Source organism: Trichoderma reesei, assembly GCF_000167675.1.
Source record: "Trichoderma reesei QM6a unplaced genomic scaffold TRIREscaffold_29, whole genome shotgun sequence".
In the NCBI taxonomy this organism is placed as follows: domain Eukaryota; kingdom Fungi; phylum Ascomycota; class Sordariomycetes; order Hypocreales; family Hypocreaceae; genus Trichoderma; species Trichoderma reesei.
The window spans coordinates 35,346-51,072 of NW_006711176.1; the positions used below are offsets into that span (position 1 = coordinate 35,346).

General features: G+C 52.1%; 4 protein-coding genes across 4 annotated transcripts; 1 reads left to right on the plus strand and 3 right to left on the minus strand.

The window, feature by feature from the left end:
* Positions 1-1,233: 1,233 nt before the first annotated feature.
* Positions 1,234-7,144, minus strand: TRIREDRAFT_81964 (polyketide synthase; the record flags this gene model as incomplete). Its single annotated transcript, XM_006969178.1, has 6 exons — positions 1,234-2,529; positions 2,593-4,671; positions 4,733-5,062; positions 5,120-5,541; positions 5,627-6,714; positions 6,768-7,144. 6 exons carry the CDS (start codon positions 7,142-7,144, stop codon positions 1,234-1,236), a joined length of 5,592 nt encoding a protein of 1,863 aa, XP_006969240.1.
* Positions 7,145-7,845: 701 nt separating this feature from the next.
* Positions 7,846-8,960, minus strand: TRIREDRAFT_69625 (uncharacterized protein; the record flags this gene model as incomplete). The annotated part of the gene is made up of 2 exons (XM_006969179.1): positions 7,846-8,655; positions 8,739-8,960. 2 exons carry the CDS (start codon positions 8,958-8,960, stop codon positions 7,846-7,848), a joined length of 1,032 nt encoding a protein of 343 aa, XP_006969241.1.
* An 852-nt stretch (positions 8,961-9,812) lies between these two features.
* TRIREDRAFT_69652 (uncharacterized protein) lies at positions 9,813-13,207 on the plus strand (the record flags this gene model as incomplete). Its single annotated transcript, XM_006969126.1, has 8 exons — positions 9,813-9,940; positions 9,999-10,095; positions 10,160-10,202; positions 10,267-10,674; positions 10,733-11,272; positions 11,331-12,019; positions 12,084-12,759; positions 12,816-13,207. 8 exons carry the CDS (start codon positions 9,813-9,815, stop codon positions 13,205-13,207), a joined length of 2,973 nt encoding a protein of 990 aa, XP_006969188.1.
* A 230-nt stretch (positions 13,208-13,437) lies between these two features.
* On the minus strand, positions 13,438-14,697 carry TRIREDRAFT_69605 (cystathionine beta-lyase/cystathionine gamma-synthase; the record flags this gene model as incomplete). Its single annotated transcript, XM_006969180.1, has 2 exons — positions 13,438-14,496; positions 14,554-14,697. 2 exons carry the CDS (start codon positions 14,695-14,697, stop codon positions 13,438-13,440), a joined length of 1,203 nt encoding a protein of 400 aa, XP_006969242.1.
* Between the last annotated feature and the right edge of the window lie 1,030 nt (positions 14,698-15,727).

Sequence of the window (15,727 nt, forward strand, 5' to 3'; positions counted from 1 at the left end):
TGCCCGGTTCAGCAGGTCGTAAAGCACGTAAAGGCTGCACGCAATCTGGGTGTAAGATGCAATGCTACACCACCGGTCGGATCTCGCTGTACGTCTTCTCCAAATGTAACCCTCGTTCGGCTGCTCTCCGTGCCGGGGCGCTTAATGGGAACCAAAGCAGAAAAGGGTCCTTGGCGTCTACTGTGTGTCTCAAGTTCTAGCCCATTGAGCATGTGGGCATGATCTTCAGGTCCGCTGCAAGGCGATCATTGAGCAGGGAGAATCAGTCCATCCAGAAGCATCATCTTGCGTGCTTTATTGCCGTTCCGCGGGTATCCTTTGATGCGAATTAACAGAGGGTGTGGTTCCGTTGAGCCGGACGCTACAATGTGGTAAAGTCTGGGTATGACCTCGGTTTACCTTAATGAGATAAGGCTGAGTGAACTCGTAGGATCCATGTTTCTGCGCATACCCTACATGGACCGAGGCTCCCCGTAACATGAAGGGTCAAGAATGAATAGCTACATCGGTTAACGGAGCAATGAGACTCCACGAGAGAGCTGAGAGTCGCATCTCTTCTTGATGGGTCTACATAAGATCGTGAGAATGGAATACATTCTCTTATATGATGTTATCAAGTGGAGGTTTTCAGGGACATTGATCGAGATCGAGAAGATATTTCGCATTCTGATGTTCATCCAATCTTTCTCAAAGAGATCTGTATTATGTGAAAGAAAGAGAATGCTAGAGTCACTCTAAAGCTGGTTGTGCATGCAGCAGCAGCCATATTCTCAACTTCGGGGTACTGAAGAGGAAACTACTCAACTTCTCAGGCTCACTGAAAGCATATTCAAAGAGAAACTGAACTCGTATAAGATATTTGGAATATAATCTGGAGCCTAGTCAAAGGGTGAACCTGTAGTTAGGAATGATAGGGTTTGAAGTTGCTAGGAGTCGTGCTGGAGTGAAGCTTTGATGGTCAGCCAAGAATATCCAGGACATGCCCTTTTGTGCGACAATAACGTTGGGTACTAAATAAACTCCCGGCAAATATTAAAACAGGTATTTAACAATTGAGATAATGCGTTCAAGTTATATTTACTTCTCATGCACATTCATAGGGACCAGCTCTTTGCCATGTCCCTGGGCAACACATTCGCCAAAACATGACTTCTACCACTCTTCTGCCCATCACTCTTCGCTTTGCTAACATCTTCAAACCGAAAAACACTGGAGAACCGACCCTTCCTCAATCTATTTGCTCAGCCACTCCGTCAACTCTTGTACAGTCGCGCATTCGAGAAAAATGGACGCCTGAACCTCAATACCCAGCTCGGCACGCATTTTGCCAGACAGAGCCAGCGACATCAACGAGTCCACGCCCAACTCTGCGAATGCGGCATCGCCAGATAAATCTTCCAATTCTAGACCCGTCTCATCGGCAATGAGTTGCAAACAAGCGGCCACATGAGGATTTGGTCCGCCTTCTTTCGGCTTCTGCTGGGTTGCTGGCGGCGCTCTTGCAACAGGCTCTGGTGCCTGTCTGGCGACGACTGGCTGCTGCTCTCTTGCATGAGGAACATCACAAATAGCGCTGGGCGGCTTTGGCTTGACGGGCTCTTTGGGAGCAATACTGCGACTGGTATGACTCGGGAGAGGAGCTTGAGTGCGACTCTTGCCAGTCTGGCCCGAGGGAAACATGATGGGCATCAACGAGCGCGGAACTCTCTTGAACTTGATGCCGGCACACACTCCCACAACTGCTTCGCCCCGCAGCAGATATATATCGCCGGCATAGGCACCAGGCTCGCCCTTCACTGGGAACATGCGGACGTAGTTGCGATAAGCAACGCCCGGCTCAAGCTTCTCCGCCAGACGGAAGTGACGCCATCCAGGAGTGATCCAGAAGAAGTCTCGTGAAGACGCGGCAGCTTCTCCCGTGCCCTGAACACCAAAGGCATTCATGACAAAGCCGGCGAGCTGAAAGGTGCTGTCGATCCAGTGAGGCGGCGTATGCCAGGTTCCGTGACGGTCGACATCCAGCGTGATGTCTGCTGTAGCCTCCTGCGTCTCTTCGGCTAGAGCTACACGCTGCATTCCGCGGTATCGCGAGCTGTAGTCAACCACGTTTGCGAAGAGTTGGTATACAGCGCCTTGAGAGAGGCTGCTGACTTTGCGAGCGTTTGCCGCTTCTTCGCCTGCTGCTCTCCACAAGGAATCGGCGCGCGAGGCAACTAGATGCGAAGCCATCTGCCATTCAGACTTCCAGGTTTGCACGTCTTCATAGCAAACAGTCGCCGTGGCGAATGGCTTCTCCGTCTTGCGGGTTCCGTCGGCAGTGGCTGTGTACAAGGTGATGTGAGTCAGTCTTTTCGACAAGTCCAAGACTCCTTCAGCTTGGATGAATTGCTCCGCTGATGGTTCCAAGGACAAGACTTGTCCTTCGAGGACTTCCATATCTCGAACGTCCATATATGGCTCGTCGCCATCCTTTACCATCTGTTTGTACAAGTACTCGCCAATAGTGAGGGTGAGATCCGCCCATATGCTCTGTGAAAGGGTCCGTTAGCAATGCAGACAGCATGAGAAGGGATTCAAGTGAGCCAAACTTACCCCAGTAACTACGCTTCTTCCATTAATCTTATGTCCAGTAGCTGCTCCTGCAAGGTCGGGGTGGGCCAGATTGGACAGCACCGTCATCCGCCCGACAGACTCACTGAACTCCTGTGAAATGATTGCCTGTGCAGACGAAGTGAAGAATGGTGGAGAGGATGAGTCTTTCTTGTCGTTCTTGGCTTTGCCCGCATGTGTCTTATCCAGAGTCCATGAGCCCTCGTACTGGATCCAGTAGTTCTTCTGATTCCATTGATACGGTTCGAGATGAATGAGGCGAAGGGACCTTTCATATGCAGCAAAGTACTCGTTCCAAGCAACTGGCAAACCCAAGCAGTGTAGTGCTGCTAGAGTTCCCGTCAAGTTAGACAGCGTATCATCTCCTTGTCTGAGTGATGCAAAGGCCTGTGTGGTCCCTTTCGGGTAGTGGTTGCGTGCGAAGGAAGTACACACGGGATGAGGTCCAATATCGATCCAAACGGCATTATCATCGACCAAGCCATCAGCCCGAGCGGCATCAAGTGCCGTGACAAAGTCGACAGATTCCCGCGTGGCACGGCGTAGATAAGTCTCGTTTATAACCTCGCCCTGGGAGATGCACTTTCCGAGAAGTGGTGAGACAATCGGAACCGCAGGGGCTTTGAACGTGACACGGCGAGCTGCGTCTTCGTATTCTTCCAAGATGGGCTCTAGTTGAGCGGAGTGAAAAGCAAAGGGGATGTCAAGCAAGACGCATTTCAGACCCGCACCCTGCAGCATATTTTGCAGAGCAACGATATCGGCCCGCAAGCCGCTGACCACAATGTCCGTGACTCCGTTGATGCACGATACCTCATAGCGATATTCTTGGCCACTCTCCTTGCACAGCTCGGCGATGCGGCCGACTGAAGCACCGCGAACTGACAGCATGCCATGGCTTCCGGGCTCGCAGGCAGCCAGCATGAGTTTAGCTCGTCTGCCGACCAGATATAGGGCATCTGCCACGGACAGTACGCCAGCTGCAACAAAAGCGGCGTACTCTCCAAGACTATGGCCGATTACGAGGTCAGGCTGGATGCCCAGAAGTGCCCAGTACTGTACCAAGGCAATCTGCATGACCACCATGGAGAGTTGAATGACAAGCGGGCTCTCAATGGTCACCGTTGACGAGACTGAGCTGGTTCCGTCAGTTGAGGCAGCTCCGTCGTCACCACTCTCGCTGGCTGCACTGGAGCAATTTTGCGATGTCGTAGCATTTATTGCATCGCCAATGATAGCAGCGAGTACGGAGGGAAAGCCTAGTTGGCGAACAACTCGATCGAGCTGGAGAACCTGCTCACGGAACGAAGGTGCCTGTTGAAACAGTTGTGCAGCGGCGCCTTGATAGAAGCACCCCTGACCGGAGAAGGCAAACACAACAGATTTTCTCTTGGCTGCAGAAACATGTTTTGCGTGAGTATCGACGTTTTCAGAGGCGGCCTCAAGGAACTTGCGAAGCTGGGCAGTGGTGGAAACGGAGGTGGCAATGCGGATGTGATGGTGGATTCTTCGCGCACACGTCGTATAAGACAGGTCCCTGAGTTTTGTCTCTGGATGAGTATCCAAATGACGGATCAGAGCGCTGATGTTACCCCGAAGTGAAGCTTTGCTTTTGGCTGAGATGCAAATGACCTGAGAAGTTGTCGCCCCTGGAAGGGAGGAATCGTCGACTTCTCCCTGGGTCAGCGGCAACGGCGCATCTTCCAGCAACAACGTCGTGTTTCCACCATGAGCCCCAAAGCTATTGACGATGGAGTAGCGCTTTTTGCCGTTGGGCTTTGGAAGCCAGGGGCGGTTTTCGGAGAGGATGCCCGCATTTCGATTAGCCAGGTGCCGAGCCACGACGGGGTTCATTGTTGATTTGATGCCGATGTGACGCGGAATCATGCCATGTTTATACATCAAGAGAACCTTGATAAACGAAGCAATTCCTGCTGCAGCTTCACCGTGTCCGATGTTTGATTTAACTGCGCCGAGGTGTAATCGTTGTTCGGAGCGTTGACGAGTGCCTAGGGGGGCGAAGAAGTCGAGGACTGATTCCGACTCGACAGCATCTCCGACCTAAACAACACATTAGCCTAGAGTCCTCAACAAGCATAAATCACAGACTTGATAGGCTCACCTGGGTTCCAGTGCCGTGCAATTCGACATAACTAACATCCAGAGGGTTGATGCCGGCCTTGTCCATCACCTGGCGGTAGTTGTCCTTTTGAGCGCCAGCATGTGGCTGAGTTATCGAAATGCTCTCCGCTGACTGATTCGTCGAGCCCGACACGATAGTAGCCAAGATGTTGTCATTATCGGCAATGGCATCGTCCAGTCGCTTGATGACCACAGAGCCAACTCCATCTGCTCGGCAGTAGCCATCAGCGCCCGAATCCCACACTTTGCACTGGCCAGTCTTGGACAAGAAGTGTCCCTTGCTTAGCATGCAGTAGATGTCAGGATTTGTCTATCACAGCCTTTGGTCAGCATAATCTTTTTTATCACGATTTGCTTTGCCACTTACAATAACATTAAGTCCCCCGGCAACGACAGTATCAGCATCACCAGCCCAAAGTGCAGAGCAAGCGGCATGTACCGCAGCCAAGCCGCTCGAGCACGCCGTGTCGACGTTGATGCTTGGCCCGTGGAAGTTGAAAAAGTAATTGATGCGGCCATTTCCAAAAGCACGCTCGGTGCCAGGAATGCCGTAGGTGCCAATCTTCTGGCTCGCGTTGACTTCACGGTAATCATCGCTGGCTTGGCCGTAGTAAGTGCCTACACGGGATACGTGAGAGGATGGCGTTCGATTTGGGACGAAGCCGGCCATTTCCAGCGCCTCGTATGCAGTGACAAGGGCTAGACGTTGCATGGGATCTGTCTGCTCAGCCTTCACGAAGATACCATCGTTAGAGTTGTGGTTCATATCAAGACTGTAGCGAGTACAAGCTTACCTCTCGTGGAGACATGTTGAAGAATCCGGCATCAAAGTATCCAGGATTGTCTATAAAATTGCCGAATCTGGTTCCCACACCGTTCTCCATCTCTCCATTGGGGTCGAAATGCGCGTCAACATCAAACCTGTCTGCTGGAACAATGGTAAGAGTATCAACACCATTCATCAACAGCTCCCAGAATTGCTCGGGACTGTCGGCGCCCCCCGGCATCCGGCATGACATGCCAACAATAGCCAGCTTGGAGTTCTGTGGGAGGCTTGAGTTCCCATGAGGCTGTTCAGAAGCACCCTCGTCTTCCATTGCCCAGTCGACCAGGTCCTGTCTTGACGGACTAGCAGCTGACAGCTTCTTTGTCACGTCGGAGATGATTGTGTCTGAGATGAGCGACGTGCGATAGTGCAGGATCTGGATCGACAACGGTGGCAGGTCCTCTTGATGTAAAAGCTGCAGTACAACACCCTCGGCGATCTTGTCGAAGTACAGAGGCTTCGTTAGAGCTTCAGTACAGATGGCCTCTATCAGGTGGTACGCATCAGCCGCCAAAAAGGGGGCCCCTGTGTTTGGCGACAGAAGCGGCAGCCGAACAGGACGAGAGGACCATCTTTCCCATACTTCGGCAGTCTCAAGGATTGAACGGATATCGTCAGCGTCGTACACGTTGGGAACATGACAAAGACCTCCCGAGATGGGCAGCGGAGAGTGACGAGATGAGCCAAGCACCTCCGATCGGCGAAAGAGCTGTTCAACTCGAGCCGGCGGACCAGTGACGCCTACTGAAGCCTGGTCAACGTGGCTGATGCTGACTTGGGCGAGGCGGGACGCCTTTGAATCGGCATCTGTCGCTTCATGTTGGCCATTGAAGCGGTCCAGCTCTGCCTGCACGACTTCAGCCGGAACGTCAATCACGACATAGGCCCAGCTAACAGACGAAGCTGCCTTTGTGCGCTCGGTAGGCTCAAGTAGCTGTGAGACTTTGCCCACGTGGACGCAGAATGAGAAGGCAATGCGAACACTTTCCACTCCGTAGTAAACGAGGTCTACCAGAGAACTTGAGACGGCTACTGCTGCAGCTGAAAAGAGGCCGACGCTGATTCCGGCCAGACAGGTTCTACCAATGGCGTCTTTTGTCCCGAGCGTGTAAGGAAGATCATGTGCTTCATGATGTCTGATCCCTTGTCAGTTTTGATCTCTTGAGTTGGTGAGACAACAAAGACTTACCCAATCAGCACAGCAATCTCATAGATGCAAAGAAAAGCACCCTCCCACGTCCCACACAAAGCACTCTCCTTGAGTCTGTCCCAATGTGACGCCAGTGTTATGATATCGCTGAAGGGGGGGACTTGATCACGCAGTGGGCGTGGAAGCTTCTGGACCTCTTGCCTGAGCACCGAAGCGCTCTCCTGCAGAAAGCGGGCAAGCTGAGAGTATCGAGGCAGTTTGGCATATCTATGGAGCCTCCGTATCAAGTCTTTGACATTGCCACTTGGAAACTCGTGGCTGAACAAGATGAACTTAGAGTTACATTCTGCATCGTCGTTGATCTCTGACAGACTTGTGTGGGACTCAGAGGGGGTTGGGATGGTGGGTTTGTTCATTGTGTATGCGGTTGATGTGTGGTAAATGAAACCAGGCTTCGAGTGTTTGATATCGGAAGGTAGCCTGTATATGATGAGCCCTCAGAGGTAAAGAAAGACTTAGCAAAGCACGCCAGATGAGTGTCTAGTCACAGGGATAACAGAGGGTATTAAGTGTAGCGCCTTTCCAATGAGGTGGAGTTGCAGTTGGAGTGATTTGGTTGCCGCATTCGCATTCCAACGACACATAGTCACTCAAAGTACAGAGTAGCGTATGGAGAATTTGTCACTGAGGATTGCTTATGCCCAGGAAGCAACCAGTTGCAGCTTGAAATGCCGCCCCGGAGTCAACAGTCTGTTACACTGAGCTTCTCCAGAGCCTCAGATACGCTCGGAACCCGAGTCGGTGGATTCTGCTGCTATCCCACGGGTCCTCCGGAGACTCAATACTGATCATTTTACTGGTCGAACAAGGGTATGTTCAACGGGAGGTGGTCGGAGGTTGTTAGCCACGTGCAATTGATAACACTTAATGCTGGCGCTGGGTTTGCTGATGCTGGGGAATTGAGTGCTACTCTCTGTTGCACAGCATGAAGGGAATGAAGGGGACGACGGAGGTTATTGACCGTTCCATGATCAGTTTTGTGTTGGAAACCCTGTTCCATCCTGGAACACGTTCATACAATGGAGAGTGTCTTCAAGCGTGGTTACCTAGAAGCTAGCTAATATGTCGAGCCCTTGACAAACCAATGCCGCGTCTTATCTGGCCCTACCAGCTTAGAACTAACTCTGCCGTGATCCGCCAACATAAACAGCACCTGATTGAGTAGAGGCTTCAAGGCTGACTCGAATGTGACTGGATCTTTGGACACATCTCCGTATAGACGAAGACTGATGTCCGTCGTCGAGAGGCCTTTTGCCGTCCCCATCTCATCACCCTCCTCATCGTCGCCACTACCATAGTCGCTCCCACTATAGCTACTGCCACTTCTACTGCTGCTACCAATACTTCTGTTGCTCTCGGATGAAGCTTCTTCCAGTAATGCGGCGTACACTTGCTTCTCCCTGGAGTCTCGCTGTGCGATGTACGTTACCATCTTTCGTGGCAGATTGCGTATCACATCTCCATGCCCAGGATACCCAATAGCACATCCCAAGCTTGCCATTAGACGGAGACTCTTGGTGTACTCATCCAGGCACTCGGCTACACTGTAGCCATGGCCTAACACATTGTCTCCTGTAAATAGCGCATTATCCTCCTCTAACAAGAAGCAGGTATGATCTGCTGTGTGCCCGGGCGTCCAAATCGCTCGTAGAGTGGCACCCTGAGTCTCGAATCTTTGCCCGTTTGCGATGGGTTCCTGATCTTTGCCGGGCTTTTGCTTGTGCACTGATATGCTGGGATCGTGGGCGAGGAGATCTGCCACTCCGCCTGTGTGGTCCGCGTGCCAGTGCGTGAGAAGCACATGAGAGATGGATATGTCGTGATCTTCGAGGTAGCGAGTCACATTTACGGCCCATTGAGGGAATCCCTACCCGAATCACGCTTAGTTGAAGGCTCTCGTAATGGAGGATGCAGCAGCAAAACCAACGACTGTTAGCAGGAAAGACTTACCTCGCCAGTATCAACGAGAATCCTACTATTTCCAGTCCCTATGAGATAGGTATTGGTCCCTTGGAGTTGCATGTCTCCTGGATTGCCGCCGAGAAAGCGCACAACGCAAGGAGATACATTGCTAACGTCCGCCAAGTCAGGCAACTTGGTTCGCTGCGTCGAGAGGTACTCTGTCCAGAAGCCAGCAGAGTAGAATCCCTTGGGTTTGGTGGTTGAAGCCATGCTGATGGTTATGAACAACAACAATAATTCTTACTATTCAAGGAAGTGAATGAGAAGGATGATCCCGAAGCTGTTGAGACATACAGCTTCGAAAGACGCTGAAATGCAGGGTAGGTGTGTAAGTGAGCAGATGGAACCAAACCGTTTTTGTTCTTCAAAGCCCAGCCAAATACTTTGCAGTTGTCCTTGGAATCTTTTGCTGTATAGGCACCTCGTCCACAAGCAGCCTAATCACCATGACGTTGGCCGATCTATGGTACCCCTGGCCGTCTGAGGATTCCATCACCCCAGTCTACATCACTCGAGGTGCGTATGGCGCAGTCTGGTCCATGGCCCAAGTTGCACCAATTCCGATTCTGTTCGGAAGCGTAAAACCCGCAGCTATCCATTCCTTGTCAGATCTTACTGCGTCTGGGCGGTTATTGGGGTTGCCCAGCGCCGCAGTTGCTCATCGGATTCCGAGAAGTAAGCAGTCTTGGCAGGGCTGTCAGAGAGCTGAAGATTGATTAAACCCCCCGAAATCCTTCCGATAGAATCTGGGGACTAATCTACTGTAAGGTCGGAAAGACATTGGCAAAGCTGACGGGAGGTGCAGCATGTCGGAGTCCAGAATGAATCCTTTGAATCAGTCACTTTGGAGACTGCAGATGGAAGTCATCGCCACTTTGAGGTGCACTTTGAAGTCTCACGGAGTCTTTGATGGGCAAGAAGTAGTATATATGTTTCCATTGTCCTGACATCCAAGATATCTGTTCAGCAGCAAACACCAGACATCAACATCAAGACAGCATAACCACCTCTCTCGCCATCGTCCCACTTTCAACAAGCATACAATTCATTTCATAAACAACAATGGCAAATGTTCCGGAAAAGTGCACCGTGCTGGTCATTGGTGGCGGACCAGCAGGCTCTTACTCTGCCTCGGCCCTTGCTCGTGAAGGCATTGACGTTGTCCTTCTTGAAGCGGACAAGTTTCCCAGGTTAGTTCCCTCCGATGAAGACATTCAGTGGGTTGAGGCTCGACTTACACGTGCACAGGTACCACATTGGCGAGAGCATGCTCCCCTCCATGCGACATTTCCTCAAGTTTATCGACGCATACGAGAAGTGGGATGCCCATGGCTTCAACATCAAGGTAGGGGGGCCAGCTTTATATAATCCTCGCAATAAGATTGGGGTGATAGCTGACATTCCCATAGAAAGGAGGTGCTTTCCGCCTCAACTGGTCTCGGCCAGAAACCTGTAAGTCTAATTCCACATGCACCCTTCATACTCTGGCGAGCCGGCTACTAACGAGCTTGCCTAGACACCGACTTCATTGCAGCTGGTGGTCCCGGTGGTTATGCCTGGAATGTGGTCCGATCCGAGGCAGACGAGCTGCTGTTCAAGCACGCAGCGGAGTGCGGCGTCAAGACGTTTGACGAGACCAAGGTGGCCTCAATTGAGTTTGCTCAGGCTGCTCCAGATTCCCAGACCCCCGGCCGACCCGTCTCTGCCACCTGGACTCGTAAAGATGGAAGTTCAGGCACGATTGCCGTCGATTACATCGTTGATGCTTCTGGCCGAGCAGGCGTCATCAGCACCAAGTATCTGAAGAACCGGTCGTATAACCAGGGCCTCAAGAACGTTGCAAGCTGGGGCTATTGGACGAATGGTGGCGTCCACGGTGTTGGAACACACAAGGAGGGCGCCCCGTACTTTGAAGCCCTCAAAGGTAAGCTCACTTCTTAAAGTGGTCGGGACGGCTCGTACTAACAAGATGGCTCGAACAGACGGCAGCGGCTGGGTTTGGTTCATCCCCCTTCATAATGGCCGCCACTCTGTGGGAATTGTGCAGAACCAGGAGATGGCTACCAAGAAGAAGCGAGAAATGGCCGAGCCTTCATCCAAAGGCTTCTACCTCCAGTCTCTGGACCTTGTTCCCGGCATCAAGGAGCTTCTCGCCAATGCCGAACTCGTCTCCGACATCAAGTCGGCCTCTGACTGGTCGTACAGCGCCTCCCAGTATGCTTTCCCCGGTGTCCGCATCGCCGGAGACGCTGGATCCTTCATCGACCCTTTCTTCTCCTCGGGAGTTCACTTGGCTCTTTCAGGCGGTCTGTCGGCGGCCACGACCATCTCGGCGGCTATTCGAGGTGACTGCAGCGAGGAGGCCGCGGCTTCATGGCACGATAAGAAGACGGCTGAAAGCTACACTCGCTTCCTCGTCGTCGTGTCTAGTGCCTTGAAGCAGATTCGCTCCCAAGATGAGCCTGTCATCAGCGACTTTGATGAAAAGACTTTTGAGCGAGCATTCGATCTGTTCAGACCCAGTACGTGGAGTATCGTGCTCACTACTTTGTGCCATTATGCTGACCCTACTGTCTCAAGTTATCCAAGGCCAGGTCGATGCAGACGCCAAAGGAAAGCTGACCCAAGCCGAGATCTCCAAGACTGTGGAGTTCTGCTTCAAGGCCTTCGCCCACGTCTCGTTCGAGGAGAAGGAAGCCCTAGTGAAGAAGCTCAAGGACCTCGGCCTCGATGGCGACGCCTACGACGAGAAGAACCGCAAGGCTCTCGATGAGCTTGAGAAGAAGCTGACGCCTGAAGAGCAGTCTATCCTGCAGACCCTCAAGGGACGCCGCATGGTTCGACCTGAGGATTCTCTCAATATTGACAACTTCACTCTCGATTCCATCGATGGTTTTGCGCCTCGCCTTGAGCGTGGAAAGCTGGGGTTGGCCGCAGCCAAGAAGGCCAAGGTTGACTTTACACGGCATGATCCGCTTTCGTATCTTAATGGCGAGTCGAAGACAGCGAAGAAGGCGTCACAAAATGGTCATGCCGAGACCAATGGCCATGGAAGCGTCGCCACCAACGGAGACAAGCCTGTAAATGGACACACCAAGGTCGAGGAGCGACCCCTTTCAGACCTCGTTGCAGACCTCGCGGCGACCGAAAAGAGCCTCAAGCCAGCATCTCTCGACGAAGCCAGCAGACACCGCTTGATTGCGTCGCTGCAGGAGTCGGCAGAGGAGCTTGAGACTCCATATGATACCATGTTACGCTTTGTCAACTCCGTAAGTGCCAACTCCCATGCTGTGAACCGTCGTACAGTCGTCACTAATAGCCACTCACAAACAGGGACGGCAAATTGCCCTCATCAAGATCGGTGGTGATCTCGGAATCTTCAAGTCCCTTTCGGAGAGCAAGACTCCCCTCAGCTCAACTGACCTCGCCAAGCCCACCATGGCCGATCCATCCCTGGTCAGCCGCATCATGCGCTACCTGGTAGCCAATCGCCTGGTTGGGGAGGCCGGGCCGGACCAGTACATTGCCAGAAAGGCTACGCACTCCTTGGCTGACCCTCGCATTGAGAGCCCCATGCGCTTCTTCCACGCCGTCAGCAACCCTGCTTTCCAGGCCCTTCCTGACTTTCTGAAGGAGACGGGATACCAGAACCAGACGCAGAGCTCTGCGCTCCAGAAGGGCCTTGACACAGAGCTGGGCCTCTTCCCCTGGCTGAAGCAGCACCCGGATCTGCTGAAAGACTTTCAGAGCCTCATGGGCATCCCCAAAGAGGGAAACTGCCTCGACGTGATCCCCCTTGACAGCTCCGCGACCAGTGATCATCAGGGACCAGTATTCGTGGACATTGGCGGCAATACTGGCCACCAGGCGAAGCACTTGTTGGCCAAGTACCCCGAGCTGGCTGGTCGAGTCATTGTCCAGGATCGTGAGGAGACGATCAAGAGTGCCTCGGACGCCAAGGGGATTCAGTTGATGGCGCATGATTTCTTCACCCCTCAACCTGTGAAGGGTAAGCTCTTCACTGGCAATTCTGTGAACAACTCATTGACTAATCGTAATATATAGGAGCCAAGTACTACTACCTGCGCGCTATTCTTCACAATTGGGATGACGACAAGGCTGCTCAGATCCTGGCCAACATTGTTCCCGCCATGTCAGCTGACTCTATGGTCTTGATCGACGAGGTCGTCATTGCAGACCAGGGAGCTCACGTCTGGCCTGCCGGACTCGACCTCCAGATGTACACCCTCTTCGGCGCCTCTGAGCGCACAGCAGCACAATGGGATGCTATCCTCCAGAAGGCTGGCCTTCGTCCAGTGGCTGTGAAGAAGTACGCTCCGGTCATGGGAAGCTCCGTCATCTTCGCTGCCCCAAAGGTCGTAAATGAGAGTATGGATGCCAAGTATGCCGTGGTGGACACATTTGTTGCTGAGCCGACAACTGTGGCTTGCAGTTGAAGCGGTGGTATAGAAAGCTATGTACACATTGGGAGTCAGATAGATAGAATCTGAAGGAGGACAACATGTATGGGCGTATTATGCTGTACTTTTCCTATAAATTAACGCATGAAGAAATTGATCTATAGAAACTCAGCTCAGACGTTCTTGGCAATGCATTCGCTTTCGTTTTCCGAAGCCACTCTTCCTCCAATACAAGCGCGTGAACACCCAATTCATCATTCAATATGTCACTGCGCCATCTTCTTATTCTCCAGGACAGCTTCAAATGCCTGTAGAATGTCGGACTTGAGATCCTCCCAACTTTCCACTCCTATGCTCACGCGAAGCAGGGTGGGATCCGCATCGGGATCGGTCATCGTCCTCCACTCAATCATGCTTTCAACACCACCAAGGCTCGTGCAGTGAGCAAAAAGCTTCAGCTTGCTCGGTAACTTGCTTGCCATATCCCGAGATGTCATACATATCGAAAAGACGGGCCCGAATCCGTTCGGCATCTGAGCCTTAAGCCATCCTTGCTCCAGATCGGCCTTCTGGAGAGACGCATGAGTGACGTTAGAGAGGGCGGCCTTTATGATATGCGCTTCCAAATTAGTCGACAAAGCATCGGCCTCACGGAATTGCAAGGCCGAGTTGAGCCATTGAACAAGCTTGGTAGCCGATTCACTTTGCTGCATCACGCGAAGATGCAGAGTCCTCATGCTGCGAACACCGAGCCAGCCCTCGAGACTCCCCATCACGCCACCCAAGAAGAATCGCTCCTTTCTCAGTTGAGCAAACCACTCTTGGTTATTCGTTGCAATGACGCCGCAAAGAATGTCGCTATGCCCCCCAAGATACTTTGTTCCTGAATGTAGAACAATATCCGCGCCGTGCTTGAACGGGTCTTGCAGTCCAGGAGGGCCGAAGGTGGCATCGACGACAAGAATGGCGCCTCTTGAGTGTGCTTTGTCGGCATACTCCTGGATATTTAAGGCGACTCCTGTAGGGTTGACGGGAGTTTCTAGGAAGATGACGTCGCCTGCGCCGAGGTCTTCTACTGCGCAGTCCAAGGGTATCTTCTTCATTCCATTGAGGCCGCTAATCAGTGCAATCGTTCCGTGGCAGCCAGGATATCCCTTGGCAATCGAGATCTGACGGGGCTTTAGGCAGACAAGTATGCCCAACAAGGCTGATAGACCCGATGTATAAGTCAAAGATGGCGCTTTGAGCAGAGAGGTGAGGACTGCTTCGAAGCGAGTGGTGTTGGGGTTGCTCAGACGAGAATAAACATGGCTTTTGTCTTCGGCCTATACTCAATCATTTCAGTCAAACCGCCTTCTTCTCAATGCAGATGTATAACTTACGCTTCGAAGTCGTAGTGGAACGAGTTGGTCGGGGTCAGAGGGAAACCTGAATGTGCTTGACGGGTGAAGAGGCGGCGCCACGTCGTTGCTCCAATCCAACTCGTTGTCGGCATGCAGGGCCAGGGTTTCCCAATGAAGAGCCATAGTGTATGTGGTTATAGGCTTGTCGTGTTTTTTTGGCTCAAGTTGTGACAAGGAGTCTTAAAAAGCAGTAAGAGAGAAGCGTTCCTCGGACCATATATCTTATAGTTGGTCATGATCCCCTGGATTGAGGGGACTCTGCATGCAGTGGAAGGGGACATTAAACCTCCTCCGTTTGCCACCGTCCCTATCCGAGATACTCATGCAAACAACTCAACTTTGCCCAGAAAATGTGCCGAATCATGGATGTTCGTGCAGAAGGTGGAGAGACTTCCAGTCCGGCATCTTCGCAGTGCATATTTAATTTGAGGCGCTTGTCATAGAATTCTTACAATCTTTCATGAAACATTCGATTCAGGAAATGATTCCGATGTTAGAAGTGATTGAGCGTTCTTAGAGTTGCAGTCGGAACACAGCCGCCAATGATATGTCGCTATGGACTCCAAAGCCGAAGGGTTTTACAAGATTGTCTATTTACTGATTGCCTTGAACGCCTCGGAAAGCTAACGTCTTTGGGATAATTGCTGGGGATTGTACATTGACAATTTGCTCCCCAGTTTACTGTTCTTTCTCCAGCGGCTTTATCGGAAAACTAGCCTCGATGTCATGCAGCTTCTTGAGACAGAAGGTATTGATCTCGAGCCTCGAGTCATGAAGTGTCAAATCCAGTAGATGTTGGACTCACAACAAGCATCGTTGGTAAGCAAGCAGAACAATGTGTGATCATCAACGTTCAACTGACCATGTCGAGGCTCGGACTTCCGCTATTTTCTCGCCCAGCATGGCCTACCCAAATCCAAACGCCATGGCGTCTGCTTTTTCTTCATGGCGCTCTTGAACCTGTGAGAGCCTGGCGGCAACGTCTCCCGGAGCCTTGGCATGTCCAGCCTGTCGGTTCGTCGTGTGGCTATACAGGAACTATTGGTGCCTGTAGATCGTGACGGCTTTTTGCTCTCCGCCCGGCTTGTTGGGTTCTCTTTTGTCTCCCTTCTGGCTCTGGGTCGATATCAAGTCTTCCGCGTACTCTTAATAG